Source organism: Cervus canadensis, chromosome 6, assembly GCF_019320065.1.
Source record: "Cervus canadensis isolate Bull #8, Minnesota chromosome 6, ASM1932006v1, whole genome shotgun sequence".
Lineage (NCBI taxonomy): Eukaryota > Metazoa > Chordata > Mammalia > Artiodactyla > Cervidae > Cervus > Cervus canadensis.
Genome location: NC_057391.1, coordinates 43,299,700 through 43,319,097, shown reverse-complemented (window position 1 = coordinate 43,319,097; position 19,398 = coordinate 43,299,700). Strand labels below are relative to the sequence as shown.

Sequence of the window (19,398 nt, the reverse complement as noted above, 5' to 3'; positions counted from 1 at the left end):
AAGAAAATGGAAAGAAGTCTCATGGCCTTCTTTGGGGAAGGATGGGGCATGAGGCAGAGAAAGCAGTGGCACCCCACTCAGTACTCTTGTCTGGAAAATCCCATGGACGGAGGAGCCTGGTAGGCTGCAGTCCATGGGGTCGCTAAGAGTCAGGCACGACTGAGCGACTTCACTTTCACTTTTCACTTTCATGCATTGGAGAAGGAAATGGCAACCCACTCCAGTATTCTTGCCTGGAGAATCCCAGGGACAGAGAAGCCTAGTGGGCTGCCATCTATGGGGTTGCACAGAGGCGGACACGACTGAATCGACTTAGCTACAGCAGCAGCAGCACCAGGGGCATGAGGGGTGGGTAGGAAGCTTTGTTTATCTGCATTTCAGGAAGTAGAAAATATGGCATGGTCTCAATCTATCTAAATTACGTAACTTTGAGGGATGTGATCCATTTGTGTCAAAATAACGAGGCATATAATACTTTGCATTTAACATGTGTGGGAATTCTTTGCAGAGTAATTAGCATTCCTTTCTTTAGCCTGTATTCAGGGGACACATACCGTTCACACCCTCTCTGTGTTCACATTTTCCAGTGCGTTGGAGAGCTTTTCTTCAATAGAAATCTTTGTCCTTTTCCCAATAAGACTTGAATTATATTTGAAGACATTGAGCATGTCTTTCTTTCTTTTTCTGGCAGGCATTGATTTTAAAATCAGAACGATAGAACTAGATGGAAAGAAAATTAAGCTTCAGATATGGTAAGTAAAATATATATATATATATATGCAAACAGCATTTCTACTTTAGTCATTCTACATAACTCATTCTACTTTAGGAATGAGAAGGTGAATTGTGGTAAATTAGAGGTATCCTTGGGTAGCTAAAACATCTTTTCTTTATCAGAACTAAGGGGACATGGGTAAGTATTCAAAGATGTCTCTACCACGAGTGGGATAGTGAGGATGGTATCACTAATGCTCACTGCCAGGAGAGATCTGAGAACTCATTCTTCCAAAATGCTAATTTTAGAGGGGAGGAAACTAAATTCTAAAATATGTCAGTACTTTTTCACTGTAGTTGTTGTAGCTGTGAAATCAGATAAGGCAAAGGAGTCAAGGGGTAAGAATCCCAAACAAAGTGCCAGTCTAGAGTCAGCCTATATGCTAAGAACTTGGAGCTCTTCGCTTCTCTTCTCAGGGCCTTCTTGTCCTCATTTGTAAATTGATTGGTCGGACTGATGACATCTGAATTTCCTTCCGGCTCTGGTATTTCCTCATTTATTTGCCTATTTCCTCTGCTTCAGTTTAAAATGGGGAACCCTGCACTGGAGAATAAGGGAGGAAAAAGGCAGGCCTCTCATCTCTCATGTAATGTGCAAGGCAAAGGTCTCCTTATGATCAGCCAACTCCAACTGGTTTAATTCCTGAAGAATCTGTCAAACTACAAAGAATAAATATGGTTCCTCCAGATTGCCTGGTTGAATATTTCTGGCTTGAACTCACCTCTTAGATTTTTTTTTTTTTTTGAACCTCCTATAAGCTGATCTAAGTTCTTTCAGTATGAGGCCTTCCATGGAGCCACATAGGTTTGCAGCCTTAAGGAAAGGTTTTGATGATGTTTGCTGACCTAATGTGTGACGATGACAGCAGGAAACAAAGCTTAGACATTTAGAACATCATAGACTTCAGAAGGAAGCAGGTCAAAATAGTAAAGTAATACATATATGTCAGCTTTTTCCTTGGACTGTTTTTCTTCTTTGAATTTCAGAACCAGGATAAAACTAGAACATTATATTGAAATCCACCACTTTTCTTTTACAGGAAACTGGGATGTAGAGTGGTTAAGTCCATCTGAGGGCATGTGTCTGGGTTAGTGATAGAACTGGGACAACTACCCCAGTGTCCCAGAACTTTGCATCAGCTTCATGTATTAAGCCCGTATAGAGGTTCCCAGTATATTTCATTAGAAAACATTTTGAAGGTTACCACATGCTGCTCTTTTCATCTGTTGCTATTTAATAAGTCGAATATTTTAAAGGTTAAAAAAATTATTTTAAAAAAGGGAAAAGCAAAGAGAATGTCTGACGCTGTGTAGTACAGCAGGGTTCCCCAACCCCTAGGCCAGGGACCACTACCATGCCTAGTTAGGAACCAGGCTACACAGCAGGTGGCAAAGGTCAGGCAGGAGAGGGAAGCTTCGTCTGTATTCACAGCTACTCCCCATTGCTCACATTACTGCCTGAGCTCTGCATTTCTGTCAGAGCAGTAGCATTAGATTCTCATAGGACTGCAAACTTAGGTGAGGTGCAAACCTTGTGAACTGTACATACAAGGATCTAGGTTGTGGCACTCCTAATGAGAATCTAATGCCTGATGGTCTGATTCCATATTATGGTGAGTCGTCTAATTATTTTGTTATGTATCACAATGCAATAATAATAGAAATAAAGTGCACAAGAAATGCAGTGTGCTTGAGTCATCGTGAAACTATTCCCCCTGCACCAGTCCATGGAAAAAATTGTCTTCCATGAAACTGGTCCCTGGTGCCAAAAAGGCTGGGAACCACTGCTGTATAGTCTTGATCAGAACATTAAGGAACATTCTAGGAGCCTATGGGTGATCAGCTGATTAGGGCTCCATGGCACTATTTATCAGCACTCTTGGCAGCAAAATAGTCTACATTCAGTCTTCATGACCTGCCTTCAGGATGGTAGGGTTTCTTCTCCATCCTCACTGCAAAGCTGGTTCTAAATCAAGTAACATATTAGAATCAAAATATATTTAGTCTGCTCAAAGGTGCTTGGCTTCTGTTTTCCCCATTTGTTTGCTGGGTACCAAATAACTGCCTGTGTTATCTAATCCTGATCAATGAGAGATGGCAGGATAAGATAATAGTGGTGTGAGACCCAGCCCTGCACTAAACAGCCAAGGCCTTGGATACTTGTCTCTCACTCAAGGGTATGAGCTGTTTGGGCTTCCCAGGTGGTGCTAGTGGTAAAGAACCCGCCTGCCAGTGCAGGAGACCTAAGAGACACAGGTTTGATCCCTCAATTGGGAAGATCCCCTGGAGGAGGGCATGGCAGTCCACTCCAGTATTCTTGCCTGGAGAATCCCATGGACAGAGGAGCCTGGCAGGCTACAGTCCATGGGGTCGCAAAGTGCTGGACACGACTGAAGCGGCTCAGCACTCACATGAGCTGTTTAGTGGCAGAGCTGGGACCACAGCCCACCTGAGCCTGTCTTCTCTTCTGGAGACCATGGATGATGGTAAAACTACCACATTGGGCTGTGGTGGGCATCATTTGCATACCATCTGAAAGTATTTTGTAAAGTACACATAAATGGTAAGGTATTTATTAACATTTTAAATTACCATATTGTCTTTGGGCCTTCATCTCACTTAAATTTGGTATGCACATTTTAGAGTTTTAGTATATTTCCACAAATGCCTCCTTTTTAGAAGCAATCAAATTAAACAATTTAGTTTTGTCTTAGTAACACAGGGAGTGAAATTAGTTCTGGCAGGAAGTGGAAAATTCAGGAATATTGATTTTTCCCAGATACCAAGGAAATTTGACTTCCTTTATAAGAATTGCTTTGGTAAATGTAATTTGAAATGTCAACATTTTTCAGAATGTATTTTAATGGTATGTCATTAGCCAAAAAAGTAGGAATAAATGCAAGTATATAACTTGGAGGTGTTGTTCATATCTTGAAGTCTTGGTCAACAGTTGCATGTTGAACTCCAGGGTCTCATTTAATCACAGGCTCTAGAGCTGAAAAAGTTCTTGAGGAGATCCATTTTAGTGTGCTCTACTGAGCAGAATTTGCACAGTAGTAAGTCCAGTCTGACTGCTTGCTTTGTATAGAAATCAGACTTTCAGTCAAAAGAGCAAAATGCCCTAATGATTAGGCATTTATAGAAAGGAATTGAACTGCCTCTCGGAGTCCAGGAATTTACAACTATTCTCTATTCTCTTCCTCTTCTGGTTGACGAACACAGTGTGCCGGTTCCTAGCAGGGCTGTGCATTTTCTTGTCGCTGCTTTTGTCATCAGAGTCCAAGTTTTTCACCCAAGTCATTGTGAGTTCTTGACAGGCTCCCGTGGCCGCAGCCGCCTCCAGCTCACAGGCACACAACAGGCTCCCTTTGTGTCTTGTCCCCCTTCTCCCTGAAACCATTGCATTTGTGAGCAGACCACAATTACAACTTCTTGCAGCTCAGAGTCTCTCGTCAGCGATGTTGTTGATGATTTTTATAACCACTCTTTCCTTTGTTTCAAATCTTAGGGACACAGCGGGTCAGGAAAGATTTCGAACCATCACGACAGCCTACTATAGAGGAGCCATGGTGAGTGTGTTTTAGGGTTTCGTCGAAGTAAAACATGCATATTCATTCGTCAAGTTTGTAGGATTCAAGCTGGAGTCTAGTACATTGGAGAAAATAGATTTTCTGATGTGAAAACAAGGCATTTAAAGGTTTTTTTTATACTGCATTTAGTAGCTGTGTCCTCAACCATTGGTCTTCATAATATTACTCACGTATTTGGAGATGGGTTAGAACTGCACACATTCTGAGTGATCATATATTTTTGTGCTTTGTCCTTTTATTAATGCCTTTGCCAAGTCTTAACAAACCACAAGCTCCATGACCAAGTATTCATTTCTTGCACCTTCTCCCCCATTCAGCCCTGCCACCACCATGCTTTATCTTTCACCAGATCTACAGCATCCACTCTTATTGGCTCATCTTTCTGGAGTCTCCTCTACCAGTCTTCTGCCAGCTGGCCAGGAAGTAGCCAAAAGATCTGTGACTATCTGAGGCTTAGCATCTGGTGAATCTTTGACTACCAAGTACTTCCTTGCTACATACTTGCCTTACCCTTGTTATCATAACTTCGTCACTTGGCTGTTTTCCATCCTAAGATGCTTCATCTACACAACCCATTCTATTGTTGGCTCATGGTGGATGCTGTGTGGTGCTGCGAGTACAATGGTGAATAAGGCAGTGTCGAAGCTGAGCTCTACTGAGCCGAGCCTAGAACGTCAGACCCAGAGCAGGGCTTTATCTCTGGCTTTTAGGCCTAAGTCACGTATAACTTGGAGCTTTAAATTATGATGAAATCCCGTATGCTCAGAGAGAAGACTGCACAGTCGAGATCAGGTAGACCAGCCTGGTAGACTCTGGGGTGCCAGCTGCCATCACACCTAGCTTGTTGTGTAAAAGACTGTTGGTGCTGAGAGTGGTGTGGAGGTGGCGGAGCTGTCGGGGTGCTGGCTGTCGCTTTGCTGCAGGCAGTTGTGATCTGAACCCACAGATGCCTCTGTTGATATGCTGCTCTCCCCGCCTCCTTCACTGCCACTCACCCTCCATTATTTGAGTGCCAGTAACATCCCCCCAGAGGTTGGGGATTCCTTTTGGGAACTCCTTTTTAAAGCTGTCCTACCTTGGAACTATATACAGCTAAGCGTTACATATATATATGTTCTCCACCCTATAATACTTTAAGGTTTTAAAAGTCATTATTTTAAGAAGGGTGGTTGTCAACTACTCTCTATTTTGCTTAGATTAGAATCCAAGGGAAGGAACTTACCTTGTGTGAAGAAGTTTGTTTGTTGTTTATTTTCCCCCAGAAAGGCCTTTTTAAGGGTAAATAAGAACATCTTAACAGGGATGATTTAGAATAGTTCATCCGTAATTTTGATTAGAGGCATCTTTTAAACACAATTTTTTATTTTGGGGGAATAACATATCGATACCACTTACAAGCTCATTTTCACTAGACAGTGGGTGAGAACACTTAGAGTGTGGAGCAAATGTTTGCCTTGGATGTGCAGCTCTAGCTTATGGTACAATGCAAGAGATCATTGAAATATGTTCTTGGAGATTTGAAGATGGTCTGTCTTTTTCATTTATCTATTGCCTAGCCATTTTCACACTATTTCATGTAATTAGATATCATGGCTATTCTAAAATATATCATCCTTTCCATTTTGATGGTAGGGATTTTTTGTCTCTCTTACTTTGCTATGATGCCAGGGCCTTACACATAATAGATGTTCAATAAATACATGCTGAAGGAGTGAATCAGTGAAAAATTTCAGACCCAGAAACAATCTTAGACACATCCTCAGGAAACCCTGCTCTACTTGAGTCTTGGGTCCTCCATGTCATCCATTTCAGTGGGATGTGGGGTCATCATGTTCTCATTTCCACAAGTGGTGGTTCTGGCAGGTTTAGTTGGGTTGGCTCAGGCGCACAGCATAGTGGCAAGCACACTACTGAGTCTGCCACATGACAGAGCCCTTTGGCCTGTTTCATACTATTCAGCAACATGTGTAGGCATAGCAGTAACCCTGATGGACAGTCAGGCTCGGAGGAGAAGAGGGACCATATTACTGCGTTAACATTTCTCAGTACTGTCTTGTGAACTCTAAAGAGGCTGTTTTTGTTAAAGGTCTGTATACTAAATATATAAAATTTTTAACTGGTGTACCTGAATTTGTATTTCCAACTGATTCATAGTATCAGTTAGCCTAAAAACATAGGAAGTAGTTAAAGGGTTTCTGCTACTGAAACCAGATATAAACTAGTAATAGTTGCCAGTCATTGAGTCCAAGCTGTGTCCTAGGTTCTAGGTAAGTTAGTTCAGTTCAGTTCAGTTGCTCAGTCGTGTCTGACTCTTCGAGACCCCACGGACTGCAGCACACCAGACTTCCCTGTCTATCACCAGCTCCCAGAGCTTACTCAAACTGATGTCCATCGAGTCAGTGATGCCATTCAACTGTCTCATCCTCTGTCGTCCCCTTCTCCTCCCACCTTCAACCTTTCCCAGCATCAGGGTCTTCTCCAGTGAGTCAGTTCTTTGCATCAGGTGGCCAAAGTATTGGAGTTTCAGCTTTAGTATTGGTCCTTCCAATGAATATTCAGGACTGATTTCCTTTAGGATGGACTGCTTGGATCTCCTTGCCATCCAAGGGACTCTCAAGAGTCTTCTCCAATGCCACAATTCAGAAGCATCAGTTCTTTGGTGCTCAGCTTTCTTTATAGTCCAACTCTCACATCATACATGACTACTGGAAAATAGCTTTGACCAGACGGACCTTTGTTGGCAAAATAATGTCTCTGCTTCTTAATATGCTGTCTAGGTTGGTCATAGCTTTCCTTCCAAGGAGTAAGCATCTTTTAATTTCATGGCTGCAGTCACCACCTGCAGTGATTTTGGAGCCCCCCAAAATAAAGTCAGCCACTGTTTCCCCATCTATTTGCCATGAAGTGATGGGGCCAAATGCCATGATCTTAGTTTTCTGAATTTTGAGCTTTAAGCCAACTTGTCTGTTATTTCATGTCCAGTTCTAACTGTTGCTTCTTGACCTGCATACAGATTTCTCAGGAGGCAGGTCAGGTGGTCTGGTATCCCCATCTCTTTCAGAATTTTCCCCAGTTTGTTGTGACCGACACGGTCAGAGGCTTTGGCGTAGTCTAGAGCAGAAGTAGATGTTTCTCTGGAGCTTCCTTGCTTTTTCTATGATGCAGGGGATGGTGGCAATTTGATCTCTGAATTCCTCTGCCTTTTCTAAATCCAGCTTGAACATCTAGAAGTTCATGGATGTTCAAATCCCTTATGATTATACAGTGGAAGTGACAAATAGATTCAAGGGATGAGATCTGATAGACAGAGTGCCTGAAGAACTATGGACAGAGGTTTGTGATATTGTACAGGAGGCAGTGATCAAGACCATCTCCAAGAAAAAGAAATGCAAAAAGGCAAAATGGTTGTCTGAGGAGGCCTTACAAATAGCTTAGAGAAGAAGAGAAGCTAAAAGGAAAGGAAAAAAGGAAGGATATACCATTTGAATGCAGAGTTCCAAAGAATAGCAAGAAGAGGTAAGAAAGCCTTCCGCAGTGATCAGTGCAGAAAAATAAAGGTGAACAATAGAATGAGAAAGACCAGAGATCTCTTCTAGAAAGTTAGAAATACCAAGGGAACATTTCATGCAAAGATGGACTCAATAAAGGATAGAAATGGTATGGACCTAACAGAAGCAGAAGATATTAAGAAGAGATGGCAAATATGCACAGAAAAACTAAACAAAAAAGATCTTCATGACCCAGATAACCATGATGGTGTGATCACTCACCTAAAGCCAGACATCCTGGAATGCGAAGTCAAGTGGGCCTTAGGAAGCATCACTACGAGCAAAGCTAGTATAAGTGACAGAATTCCATTTGAGCTATTTCAAATCCTAAAAGATGCTGTTAAAGTGCTGCACTCAATATGGCAGCAAATTTGGAAAACTCAGCAGTGGCCACAGGACTGGAGAACGTCAGTTTTCATTCCAATCCCAAAGAAAGGCAATGCAAAAGAATGTTCAAACTACCACACAATTATATTCATCTCACGTGATAGCAAAGCAATGCTCAAAATTCTCCAAGCCAGGCCTCAGCAGTACGTGAACCATGAACTTCCAGGTTCTGTGTAAAGTACTTTACAATAATATGTCAGTTGATCCTCAAAAATCCAATCTGGGGGACTTCCTGGTGGTCCAGTTGTTAAGAATCTGCCTTGCACTGCAAGAAATGTGGGTTCAATCCCTGGTTGGGGAACTAAGATCCCACATACCACAGAGCAACTGAACCTACGTGCGGTAATTATTGTGCCTGTGTGTATGCTCCAGAGCCCAGATGCCACAACTGGAGAAGTGTACATGTCACGACGAAAGGTCCTGTGTGCCACAGTTAAGACCTGGTGCAGCCAAATAAATAAAAATAAATAATACATATTTTTAAAGTAAATAAATGAATTTTTTTTTTTTTAAAAGGGCAGTGTGGAAAATATTCTGTCCTTACTTCCCAAATGAGTAAATGCAGACTGAGAGCAACAAAGTAATCTCTCCAGCATCTCCCGTGTAGCATGTGGTGAAGCCCAGGCTGAGCGTCTCTGACTCCAGAATCTGTGCCCTTAACCACTACACTGTGTTCACTTCCTGTGCTAACTACTCCAAGTACTACTTGACAGACAGACAGCAGTGAAGATCCAGTTTGTCTACATAGCCCAAGAGGTAGTAGAGCTCTGGAAATACTTTGGTTAATTTTAATATTGTAGTCAGCTAGGCTGTTTGAATCAGGAATTATTCAGGTTGCATTTTTTTGAGGCTTTTAAAAATTGTTGTAAAATATATGTAAGATAAAATTTAGCATTTAAGTGTATAGTTCTCCACTTTGATTTTTTTGATTAAATTTGCTTATTGTAAAATCTTTACAGTGTAGTCAAAGTTAAACATTTCCTTTTGCGGCTAGGAGGAGGAAGGTAAAGAAGAATGTTGTTTGCCATTTAAATTTAAAGAATATTTATTTTTCTACTTGTGAAAAGCTTACATGTAATTTTGTTGTTCAGTCACTAAGTTGTGTCCCACTGTGCCTGGACTCCAGCACGCCAGGCTGCTCTGTCTTTCAGAATCTCCTGGAAAGTGAAAGTGAAGTCGTGTCTGACTCTTTGCGACCCCATGGACTGTAGCCCACCAGGCTCCTCCATCCATGGAATTTTCTAGGCAGGAGTACCGTAGTGGGTTACCATTTCCTTCTCCAAGGGATCTTCCCAACCCAGGGATCAAACCCAGGTCTCCTGCATTGCGGGCAGACACTTTACTGTCTGAGCCACCAGGGAATCCCTAGTATCTCCTGGAGTTTGCTCTAATTCATGTCCATTGAGTTGGACATCTCATCCTCTGCCTCTGTCTTCTCTGTTTGCCTCAGTCTTTCCCAGCATCAGGGTCTTTTCCACTGAATCATCTTTTAGCATCAGGTGGCCAACGTATTGGAGCTTTAGCTTTAGCATCAGTCCTTCCAACATTGATTTCCTTTAGGATTGACTAATTTGATCTCCTTGCAGTCCAAGGGACTCTGAAGAGTCTTCTCCAGCACCACAGTTTGAAAGCATCAATTCTTCGGCTCTCAGCTTTCTTTATGGTCCATCTCTCACATCCATACATGTCTACTGGAAAAGTCACAGCTTTGACTATACAGATGTTTGTTGGCAAAGTGATGTTTCTGCTTTTTAATACGTTGTCTAGGTTTGTCATAGCATTCCTTCCAAGGAGCAAGTGTGCCTTCATTTCATGGCTGCAGTCATTGTCCACAGTGATTTTGGAGCCCAAGAAAATAACATCTGTCATTGCTTACGCTTTTTTCCCTTCTATTTGCCATGAATTGATGGGACCAGATGCCATGGTGTTAGTTTTTTGAACGTTGAGTTTTAAGCCAGCTCTTTTACTTTCCTGTTTCATCCTCATCAAGAGGCTCTTTAGTTCCTCTTCACTTTCTGCCACTAGAGTGGTATCATCTGTGTATTTGAAGTTGTTGATCCTTTTCTTGATTCCATCTTGTGATTCATCCAGCCCGGCATTTCACATCCTGCACTCTGCATATAAGTTAAATAAACAGGGTGACAATATACAGCCTTGTTTTACTCCTTTCCCATTTTGAACCAGTATGTTGTTCCATGTAAGCTAATAACTGTTGCTTCTTGACCCACTTACAGATTTCTCAGGAGACAGGTAAGGTGGTCTCCCATCTCTCTAAGAATTTTTTATGGTTCTTTGTGATCAACAGAGTCAAAGGCTTTAGCATAGTCAGTGAAAAAGAAGTAGATGTTTTTCTGGAATTCCCTTGGTTTCTCTATGATCCAACGAATGTTGGCAATTTGATCTCTGGTTCATCTACCTTTTCTAAACCCAGCTTGTGCATCTGAAAGTTCTTGGTTCATGCACTTCTAAAGCCTAGCTTGAAAGATTTTGAGCATAATCTTACTAGCATGTGAAATGAGCACAATTGTGTGGTCGTTTGAACATTCTTTGGCACTGCCCTTCTTTGGGATTGGAATGAAAACTGATATTTTCCAGTCTTGTGGCCTCTGCTGAATTCAAAAGCTTCCAAAATCCCAAGAAATCATCTTAAAACCCCACGTGAAACATAGCTTCTGTTAACATTTTGCTGTTTCCTGAATTCTTTCATCTACAGGTACATGTGTGTTATATATGAGTTATGTTTATTTACATATATATTTAATTTTTATTTATAAAGTTGGAAACCAGACCCTGAAAGATTTTGCCTACTATTTAAAGAATTTTAATATAATTATGAGTACAATGGAGAGATGCTGAAGGATTTTAAGCAATGAGGTGATAACTCTGGTGCCCTTATGGAGAGTGGATTAGAGGAGGTTAAGAATGAAAGCAGGGAGACCTAAGTCACCCAGGTAAAGGCTAATTGATAAAAATGTGAATAAGGCCATGCATGTGGGGTATCGGATTGTGGAAATATTGAGATTGTTGAGTCCATAGGACTTAGTGACTGACTGGTGGTAGAGGAAATTACTCCCAGGGGTCTGCGTGTGCAGGCTGGCAGGGGTGAGTGAGTGAGTAAAAGTTGCTCAGTCATGTCCGACTCTTTGCAACCCCATGGACTATACAGTTGGAGAAGGCAGTGGCACCCCACTCCAGTACTCTTACCTGGAAAATCCCATGGACAGAGGAGCCTGGTAGGCTGCAGTCCATGGGGTCGCTAAGAGTTGGACACGACTGAGTGACTTCACTTTCACTTTTCACTTTCATGCATTGGTGAAGGAAATGGCAGCCCACTCCAGTATTCTTGCCTGGAGAATCCGGGGGAGCCTGGTGGGCTGCTGTCTGTGGGGTCGGACAGAGTCGGAGACGACTGAAATGACTTAGCAGCAGCAGGACTATACAGTTCATGGCGTTCTCCAGACCAGAATACTGGAGTGGGTAGCCTTTCCCTTCTCCAGGGGATCTCTCAATCCAGGGATCGAATCCAGATCTCCCGCATTGCAGATGGATTCTTTACCAGCTGAGCCACAAGGGAAGCCATGCAGGGTTGCACTGCACTTCTTCACAATGAGAGTAGAGGGAGAAAGAGAAGGTTTGGAGGGGACGAAGACAATGTTCTGTTTTGCCTAGTTGAGTTTTCGGTGACCAAATGGGCCGTCTAGGAGCTGATGTCCAATCAGTGTTCCCCAGGGCACCCTGGCCCCTGTCTTTGCCTTCAGCTTTATCTTGTGCCCTTCTCCCACTGGATCCAGGCACTCTTTTTTTGTTTTGTTTTATCATGTTTATTCATTTATTTGAGTGTGCTGGGTCTTAGTTGCAGCACACGGGATCGTCAATCTTCCTGGCAGTCTCTGGGATCTTCAGTTGGTACATGTGGGATCTGGTTCCCTGGCCAGGGATCGAACCCCAGCCCCTTGCATTGGGAACTCATCGTCTTAGCCATTGGACCACCAGTAACGTCCCTCAAACCTGGGCACTCTTGCCAGTCTTACCGTCTTTACTCATTGTAATAGGTTCTGGGCCTTTCTGGAGAGCAAGATAATTTACCCCGTTCCTGTGATATTCTGGACACTGAGGGCTTCCCCTCTTCACCCCAGCCTCTACCCTGTGCCCAGTTCAAGTCTTCTCAGTCCTCAGGCCTTGGCTCTAATGTCATTTTCTCAGGGAAACCCTCCGTGAACCACCGTAGCCCCTCAGCCAGATTAGATTAGCATTTTCACTCAGAACTCCTCAGCCTTCTCCATAACAATTGTCTAAATTATAATTAATTATATAACTAATGGTTCATTGTTTTCTTTGCCAACTGTCCATAAGAAGAAGGGACTTTGTCTGTCTTATTTACTACTGTTAGCATTTGTTACTCTATCAGGCACATAGTAGGTACTCAATAAATATTTGTTGAAATGGATAGATAGAGGTGGATCTAGCACTTAATACACAAGTGCAATCTTGTGATACAGATTTTGAAATGGGTAGCATACAAGTGTCAGCTGAAACATTTAGAAGATTAACTGTTTACAAATACCAGACATGGGGTCTTCCTGCCTTCATTAAACTGTGTAACAAATGCATTATATTTTGAGTGTCTGTGATTTACTTTTTTTAGATTAGTAACATTTGACCAGTTCATATAAAAAGAAATAAATCTAAAGTTGTGTGGTTATAATCTTAGAATAAGTGTAAGAAGCAAAAGGACTTCCCTGGTGGTCCAGTGATTAAGACTCCATGCTTCCAATGCAGGGGACTCAGGTTTAATCCCTGTTTGAGAAACTAAGATCCCACATACCATGTGATGTGGCCAAAAAAATTAAAAAAAATTTTTTTAAAGAGTAAGAAGCAAGATAATTTCTGCTTAGAATAAATAAGTGCACAACAGAAGTGATCACCTTTTACCTTCAGTGTTACCTCTATTTTAACATAAATATCCTGCTAGCTTTAATTGGTACCAGTTCTCATCATATGAGGTCAGGTAGAAAGGGTGTATCACCTTTACCATAATCACTAATTCATTAAAAGTTAACAATAAAAAAAAATGTTAACAGTATTTATTTACATGGTGAGACAATGGAAGATTTTATTTATTTTGTTTCTCTGTATTTTAAACTTTTATTATAAATTCCTTTTATAAAGACAGAAAAAGGACAAACAGAGTTCCTGGAAGAGAAGAGTACACTGACATGATATTCTTTGCTTTAAAATGTATGAAGCACTAAATAAAGATCTTTTTTTTTTCCTCTTATAGGGAATTATGCTGGTCTATGACATCACAAATGAAAAGTCCTTTGACAATATTAAAAATTGGATAAGAAACATTGAAGAGGTAGGTATGGGAAAGACAGTGGATACTGGAGAAGCATCCTGCTGGGTGCTTATAAAGGGCTCGCTCCTTCTGTCTCCCAGTCAGGGAGCTGAGCTGCTGGCAGCAGGGTGCGGGCAGGCCGGGCCCTCCGCTCTCAGGAGTGCCAGGGAGGGTAACGTCTCTGGTATTGCCAGTCTGACTACTCCGTTGGCCTAGGGAGTGCAGGCAGATGGGCAGTTTCACAGAATTTTAAACTTGTCCCCAGTCTGGAAAATACTTTAATCTGAAAAGCCCGTGTTTTACACAGGAGAAGACTCAGGTCAGAAAGAGGTAACTCGCGTGTGCTCTCAGAGCCTTTAGAAAGGCGTTGTCGTTCAGTCTCTGTCGTGTCCGACCCTTTGCGACCCCATGGATTGTCTGGGTCTCAGGTTCTGTCTGTTCCCTCACACTCTTTGACTGGCAGAAATACATCTTGATTCTGGTAACTCATTTTGCTCTTTTAACATTTTGTTCATCTTAGATATTTAAAATTTGATTTAATTCCAGTTTGATTGGTATTAAGACCTTTTTTTAATGTCTCTGACATTTCAGACTCTGAAATAATTTCATACACATTTATATTAAACTGTGTGAATTTATTGTTTAAGTAGTTCAAAATCCAGAATACCTTCTGCATTGGCTCTCTCGGTACTGAGATTCTCTCCTTTCTTTGACCCAGACTAACATTTGGGAGTTTTATTGTTAGATAACTATAGGTTTTATTTTTGTTTGTTCATGTACCAAAGAAGACCTAAGAATGACTGCAAGTTATGGGGGAAAAGTTATGCTGTAACTTTCCCCTCCTCTCATTTAAAAAATTTTTCTCTGAATCTGGTTTTGTATTGAGTAAGAGATTATTTGTTTTACAATTGAATTTATGGATCTCCTTCTGACAGGTTAAGATTTGCCTTTTGGATAACTGTGTTTTTCTCATGTTGTTTCCTACTATACTGTTTTATCCCTGCAGCATGCCTCTTCAGATGTTGAAAGAATGATCCTGGGTAACAAATGTGATATGAATGACAAAAGACAAGTATCAAAAGAAAGAGGAGAGAAGGTAAATTTGAACTGAATAAATGAAGATTGGAGTCTACTCATGTTAAGCATTCATTTTCATACTATTATTTATTGAAGTTTTTTAAAATATCTATATTTTAATCCACTTAAAAAGCCAGCAGACAGTTGTAATCCATACTTGAATGGTATGAATTAGTATTCAAGCTCCAACTCCATACACTGTGTAGTCATGACTCATTCCTCAAGAATTTGCTCTTTTCTGGGAGATACAATTTGGTCCTTTTTCAGATTTGCGCAGCTGAAAGTTCAGGCTGTTTCTTCCATATCTCTGTGCAAATTCCCAGTTCTGAAGTTAAACCAGTTCCTTCTCTTTGAAAAAAAATCAGAGGATAGGTAAAGTTTCAACAGTAATCATTTTTCAATTCCTTTTTTTTTTTCCCAAGAGTATTTTACTACACATTAGATTTAGGTCATCATGAGTAAACTCTTTGTAAACTCATCGAGCTGTAGATATTTATATTTATAACCTTTTCCCTCTTTTGTATCCTGCAAAACAAGAGTCTGTTATACATATATATTCATTTCTATGACATTTTTCAAACTGACTTATGTGTTTCAATTTTTTAAGTCTTGGAATTTTGCTTTAGCTTCTTTCTTTTTTATTTGAGTATAGGCAAAATGCATTTTGTTTTTTGATCTGACTGTACACTTTTTTCCCTTGAAAACATTCACTTAGTCTTGGTGTTGCAAATGAACTGGGAATTCTTTGGAAATAGATGGGGATGTAGAAGAATTCACAATTTGCCACAATCAATAGAAACCCAAGCAATGAGATTTTAAGTTTTAATATTTTAAGCTTTAGTTCTTTTATGCAGTTTAAGAAAATTTATTTATTTTATTTATTAAGATAATATTTATTATCTTAAATACCCAATTTTTAAGAAAATAATGAAAACATATAATAGTAATTGTTGGAGATTTGTAATTTGAAGTCAAATGTATCTCAAATTTATGATAGAGGTAAGTGTCTAATATGTTTTCTAGTGATTATATTAGAGAACTAAAGATATAATAGAAAAAAAGAAAAGTACTCAAGTTATATTTTGAGTGGAAGTGGTACCATTTTAGTTACTTAGGATGATGGAATTGGATCTCTAAATTTCAAACATGATAGAAGAAAGCAGAGAAATTTGAGGACCACAGGAGTTCTGAACTAAGTACTCTCTCTTTGGGACTTTGGAAAACCTAAAAAAATATAAATGCTCTACGTGTTCAAGAAGCTTGCCCTGAATTTCAGTGTTCCTCTTTTGTCTTTCAGTTAGCAATTGACTATGGGATTAAATTCTTGGAGACGAGTGCAAAATCCAGTATGAATGTAGAAGAGGTGAGAAGAAAATGTTTGGTGACTTGTTATGTAGTAGCGTTCGTGTCTTGGTGCCTGTGTTCAACTCTCCGAGCCTTGGTATTTCCTGCCTTAGTGAATGCTTCCACTTCCATTTCATAAACTTTTGTGCTTCTAACTGTTATGAGGACCTTGGTTGCTGGATTTCTGGCACCTGTCTTTCACATGATATATATTAGATCACTTCATTAAGAGTCACTGGACAGAAGATGGGAGTTCAGGTTAAGTTCGGTTTTGCCCTTTGTTTGGAAAGGTGGAAATCCTGCTGCTGTGGTCTCTGCTTATTCATCATTGTTCATGTCATCCTACACTCACTTGTAGCACAGAGTCTTAGTTCCTTTCATGTTTGCACTCTCAAGAGACAATTCAACTGTTAGCTTACTGAACACATTCCCTTAGAATACATGCTTGAAGTCAATTAAGCATGATACCTTTTAATACAATGGCATTAAGTAGATATAAGAAACTGTGTTTATCAGAGAGTAGTTTTAATAAGTTTTCAGTGAGTTAACTGTTAAAACCAAATTATCTAAAAATCTTCTAAGAAATAGATTTTCTTTAGAAGGGCAGAATTTTGATAATATTTTCTTTTTTAAAAACATTTTTTTAAATTGATCATAAAAATAGTACATGTATTATGTGTTAATACAGGTCATTTACTTAACAGTCATACTGAGGGTTTCGTAAACATTTACTTTCTCAAGCTAAGTCACTGTTCACGATGACATCATGACCGCAAATTAAGACTTTAATGACTTGACTCATGGTCACTTATCAGAACTTTTTCTTCTTTTAAATAACTAATGGTCATTTTTTCAGGTTGGCTAGTGGGTGTTAGGAAACAGGAAACCTCTTCTGATTTATTTACTGGAGAATAGAAAAGCAGAAAAATGCTTCCTTTTGCTTGCAACAAAAGGATTTCCTTTCATGCAAAAGAGAGGAGCCTCTTCAGTCAGCTTTAATTGTGGAAACAGGAGAGAAACTTGCTCTGAAATGTGGTAGGACTGTGCCACAGAACGTTTTCTGTACCTAGACTTCAGTCTCCACTAGTCCTGTGCCCTCATCTCACCTGTGACTTAAAGAGACTATTGAATTGTGGATTCCCTGGCAGTCCAATTGTTAGGACTTTGCACGTTTACTGCTGAGGGCCCAAGTTCAATCCCTGCTCAGGGAACTAAGATATCCCACAAGCCACATGGCATGGCCAAAGAAAAGAGAGAGAGCACACTGCGCTCTGTCTGTGGAAATACTGACCTGGGGATTGCTCAAGCTGCTTATTCTAGTCAGGCGTTCTGCGGAGATTAGCACTTTTCCCAGAGCTTTAACTTAACCTCAGAAACTGGGATGGGATTACTTAGAAACTGTGGCTCACAGGTGACCAGTGTGACGGTGAGACACTGACAAGGCGATAATAGTAGTTATCATATTGCTTCTTTTGACTGGTTTGGGAATAATAACCCTGCTGGACATGTTTGGGGGCATGAGGAATTGTTGGGAGCAGACTGACATACCAGTGGGTTTAGCATGGAGACAACTGAAGAAGCCCTAAGAATCCTGGCTCTGTAGAAACCAAGTCAGGATGATAAATCTTAAAAACATTTGGCTTAGAGTTGGGTCAAGACACACTGGGCATAAAATGCCACTGAGATTTTGTCCTGCTACCATTTGAACTTATTTCCATAGTGCAGAATTTAGTTGAGCGTAGAAACTGTTGGGATTTGGGGAGGTTGGGACATGAGAGGTTCTATGTTTTCAGGCATAAGAGTGAAAGAGAGGAAGTTGGGAATAAAGGGTAGAAATTTTTATGAAAATAGATTTCAGAGCTGTGAAAGTGAAATGAAAGTGTTAGTCAGTCAGTTCTGTCTGACTCTGCGACTCCATACACTGTAGCCTGCTAGGCTCCCCTGTCCATGGAATTCTCCAGGCAAGAATACTTGAGTGGGTTGCCATTTCCTTCTCCAGGGGATTTTTCTGACCCAGGGATCAAACCTGAGTCTCCTGCATTGCAGGCAGATTCTTTACTGTCTGAGCCACCAGGGAGAATTATTCCTTCAGTTATTAAGCAGATATTCATCATCTCCTATACCAGGAACTGTGCCCCCACTTTGGGGACACACAAGTTCTGTAGAGCGTCTGCCTCGCAAGTGATCTTGGTGTTTGCGTAACTCAACAAGTGTCATATTAGGAACTTGTGCCAGATGTTTGTGGGTTTTTTTTTTTTTTAATATTTTACTTATTTGGCTGCATTGAGTCTTAGCTGCATCATGTGGGATCTTCATTGTATCATGCAGGTCTTTTGTTGCAGTGCATGGACTCCCTAGTTGTGGCGCATGAGCTCTAAAGCATGCAGGCTTCAGCAGTTGCAGCGCTCAGGCTTAGTTGCTCCGTGGCATGTGGGATCTTAGTTCCCCATCCAGGGAACGAACCTGTGTCCCCTGCATTGCAGGGCGTATCTTAACCACTGGACCACCAGGGGAGTCCCAGTGCCAGATGTTTTGTGCAGAAAATATTTGATGAATGACAGTTTGATTATTTTGGAAAACCTTTATGATAAAATGGAAAAATAAGTTACAGTAGTCATGTGTCTACTGATTGCAATTATGTTCTTTTTCTCAATTAAAAACATTAAAGTAATATATTTTTGTTTTATAATGAAATAAAGAAATCTACATTTCTATTTTAAAAGATAAACGTAATAATGAAATCTTTTGGTTTACCTTTTAGGCGTTTTTTACACTTGCACGAGATATAATGACAAAACTCAACAGAAAAATGGTTTGTATAATATATAATTTTATTTTCCTTATGCCGTGTTTAAATTTGTTTTCTTATTTATGTAGTTTATTTAATTAAAGAGAAGGCATATGTTCACATTAAGTCATTTTTTTCCCTGTCTTACCTTTTCAACCTAGTTAAACTTTGATTCTTATTTCTGTTTCCTCCAATTTTTTTTATTTCTGAACTGCAGCTGTTTTAGTTCTTTCCTCTGGCTCCATAAGTGGTCTTTGATTGAATTCTGTTCAGAATAATTAAAGTAATAATGGCACAAGTTAAATACTCTGTTTCTGTATATAACTGTGATTTTGAACTTGCTGAAGTTGCTTTTGCTGAAGTGATTTTGAAGTTGCTTCAATTTGAAACAATCTCAGTGATTGACTCATTAGGACAACCTGAAAAGTTTGGTTTACCCTGAATCTTGCATGTAATTGTATACCTTATGTTACCAGCTCTTCTTGACTCTAACAGGATTGCGGGTACCAATATCTTAACATTGTTTCCATCGTTACCCTTAATACTTTACAC

At 40.3% G+C, this 19,398-nt stretch overlaps 1 protein-coding gene across 1 annotated transcript in view; it reads left to right on the top strand.

The window, feature by feature from the left end:
* The window catches only part of RAB8B (RAB8B, member RAS oncogene family), a 69,206-nt gene that overhangs the window by 45,263 nt on the left and 4,545 nt on the right, over positions 1-19,398 (top strand). Inside the window, exons 2-7 of the mRNA XM_043471741.1 lie at positions 692-752; positions 4,283-4,343; positions 13,581-13,658; positions 14,644-14,733; positions 16,012-16,077; positions 18,820-18,870. Of these exons, the coding sequence (XP_043327676.1) occupies positions 692-752; positions 4,283-4,343; positions 13,581-13,658; positions 14,644-14,733; positions 16,012-16,077; positions 18,820-18,870 (407 nt within the window). The remainder of the gene's footprint in view (positions 1-691; positions 753-4,282; positions 4,344-13,580; positions 13,659-14,643; positions 14,734-16,011; positions 16,078-18,819; positions 18,871-19,398) is intronic.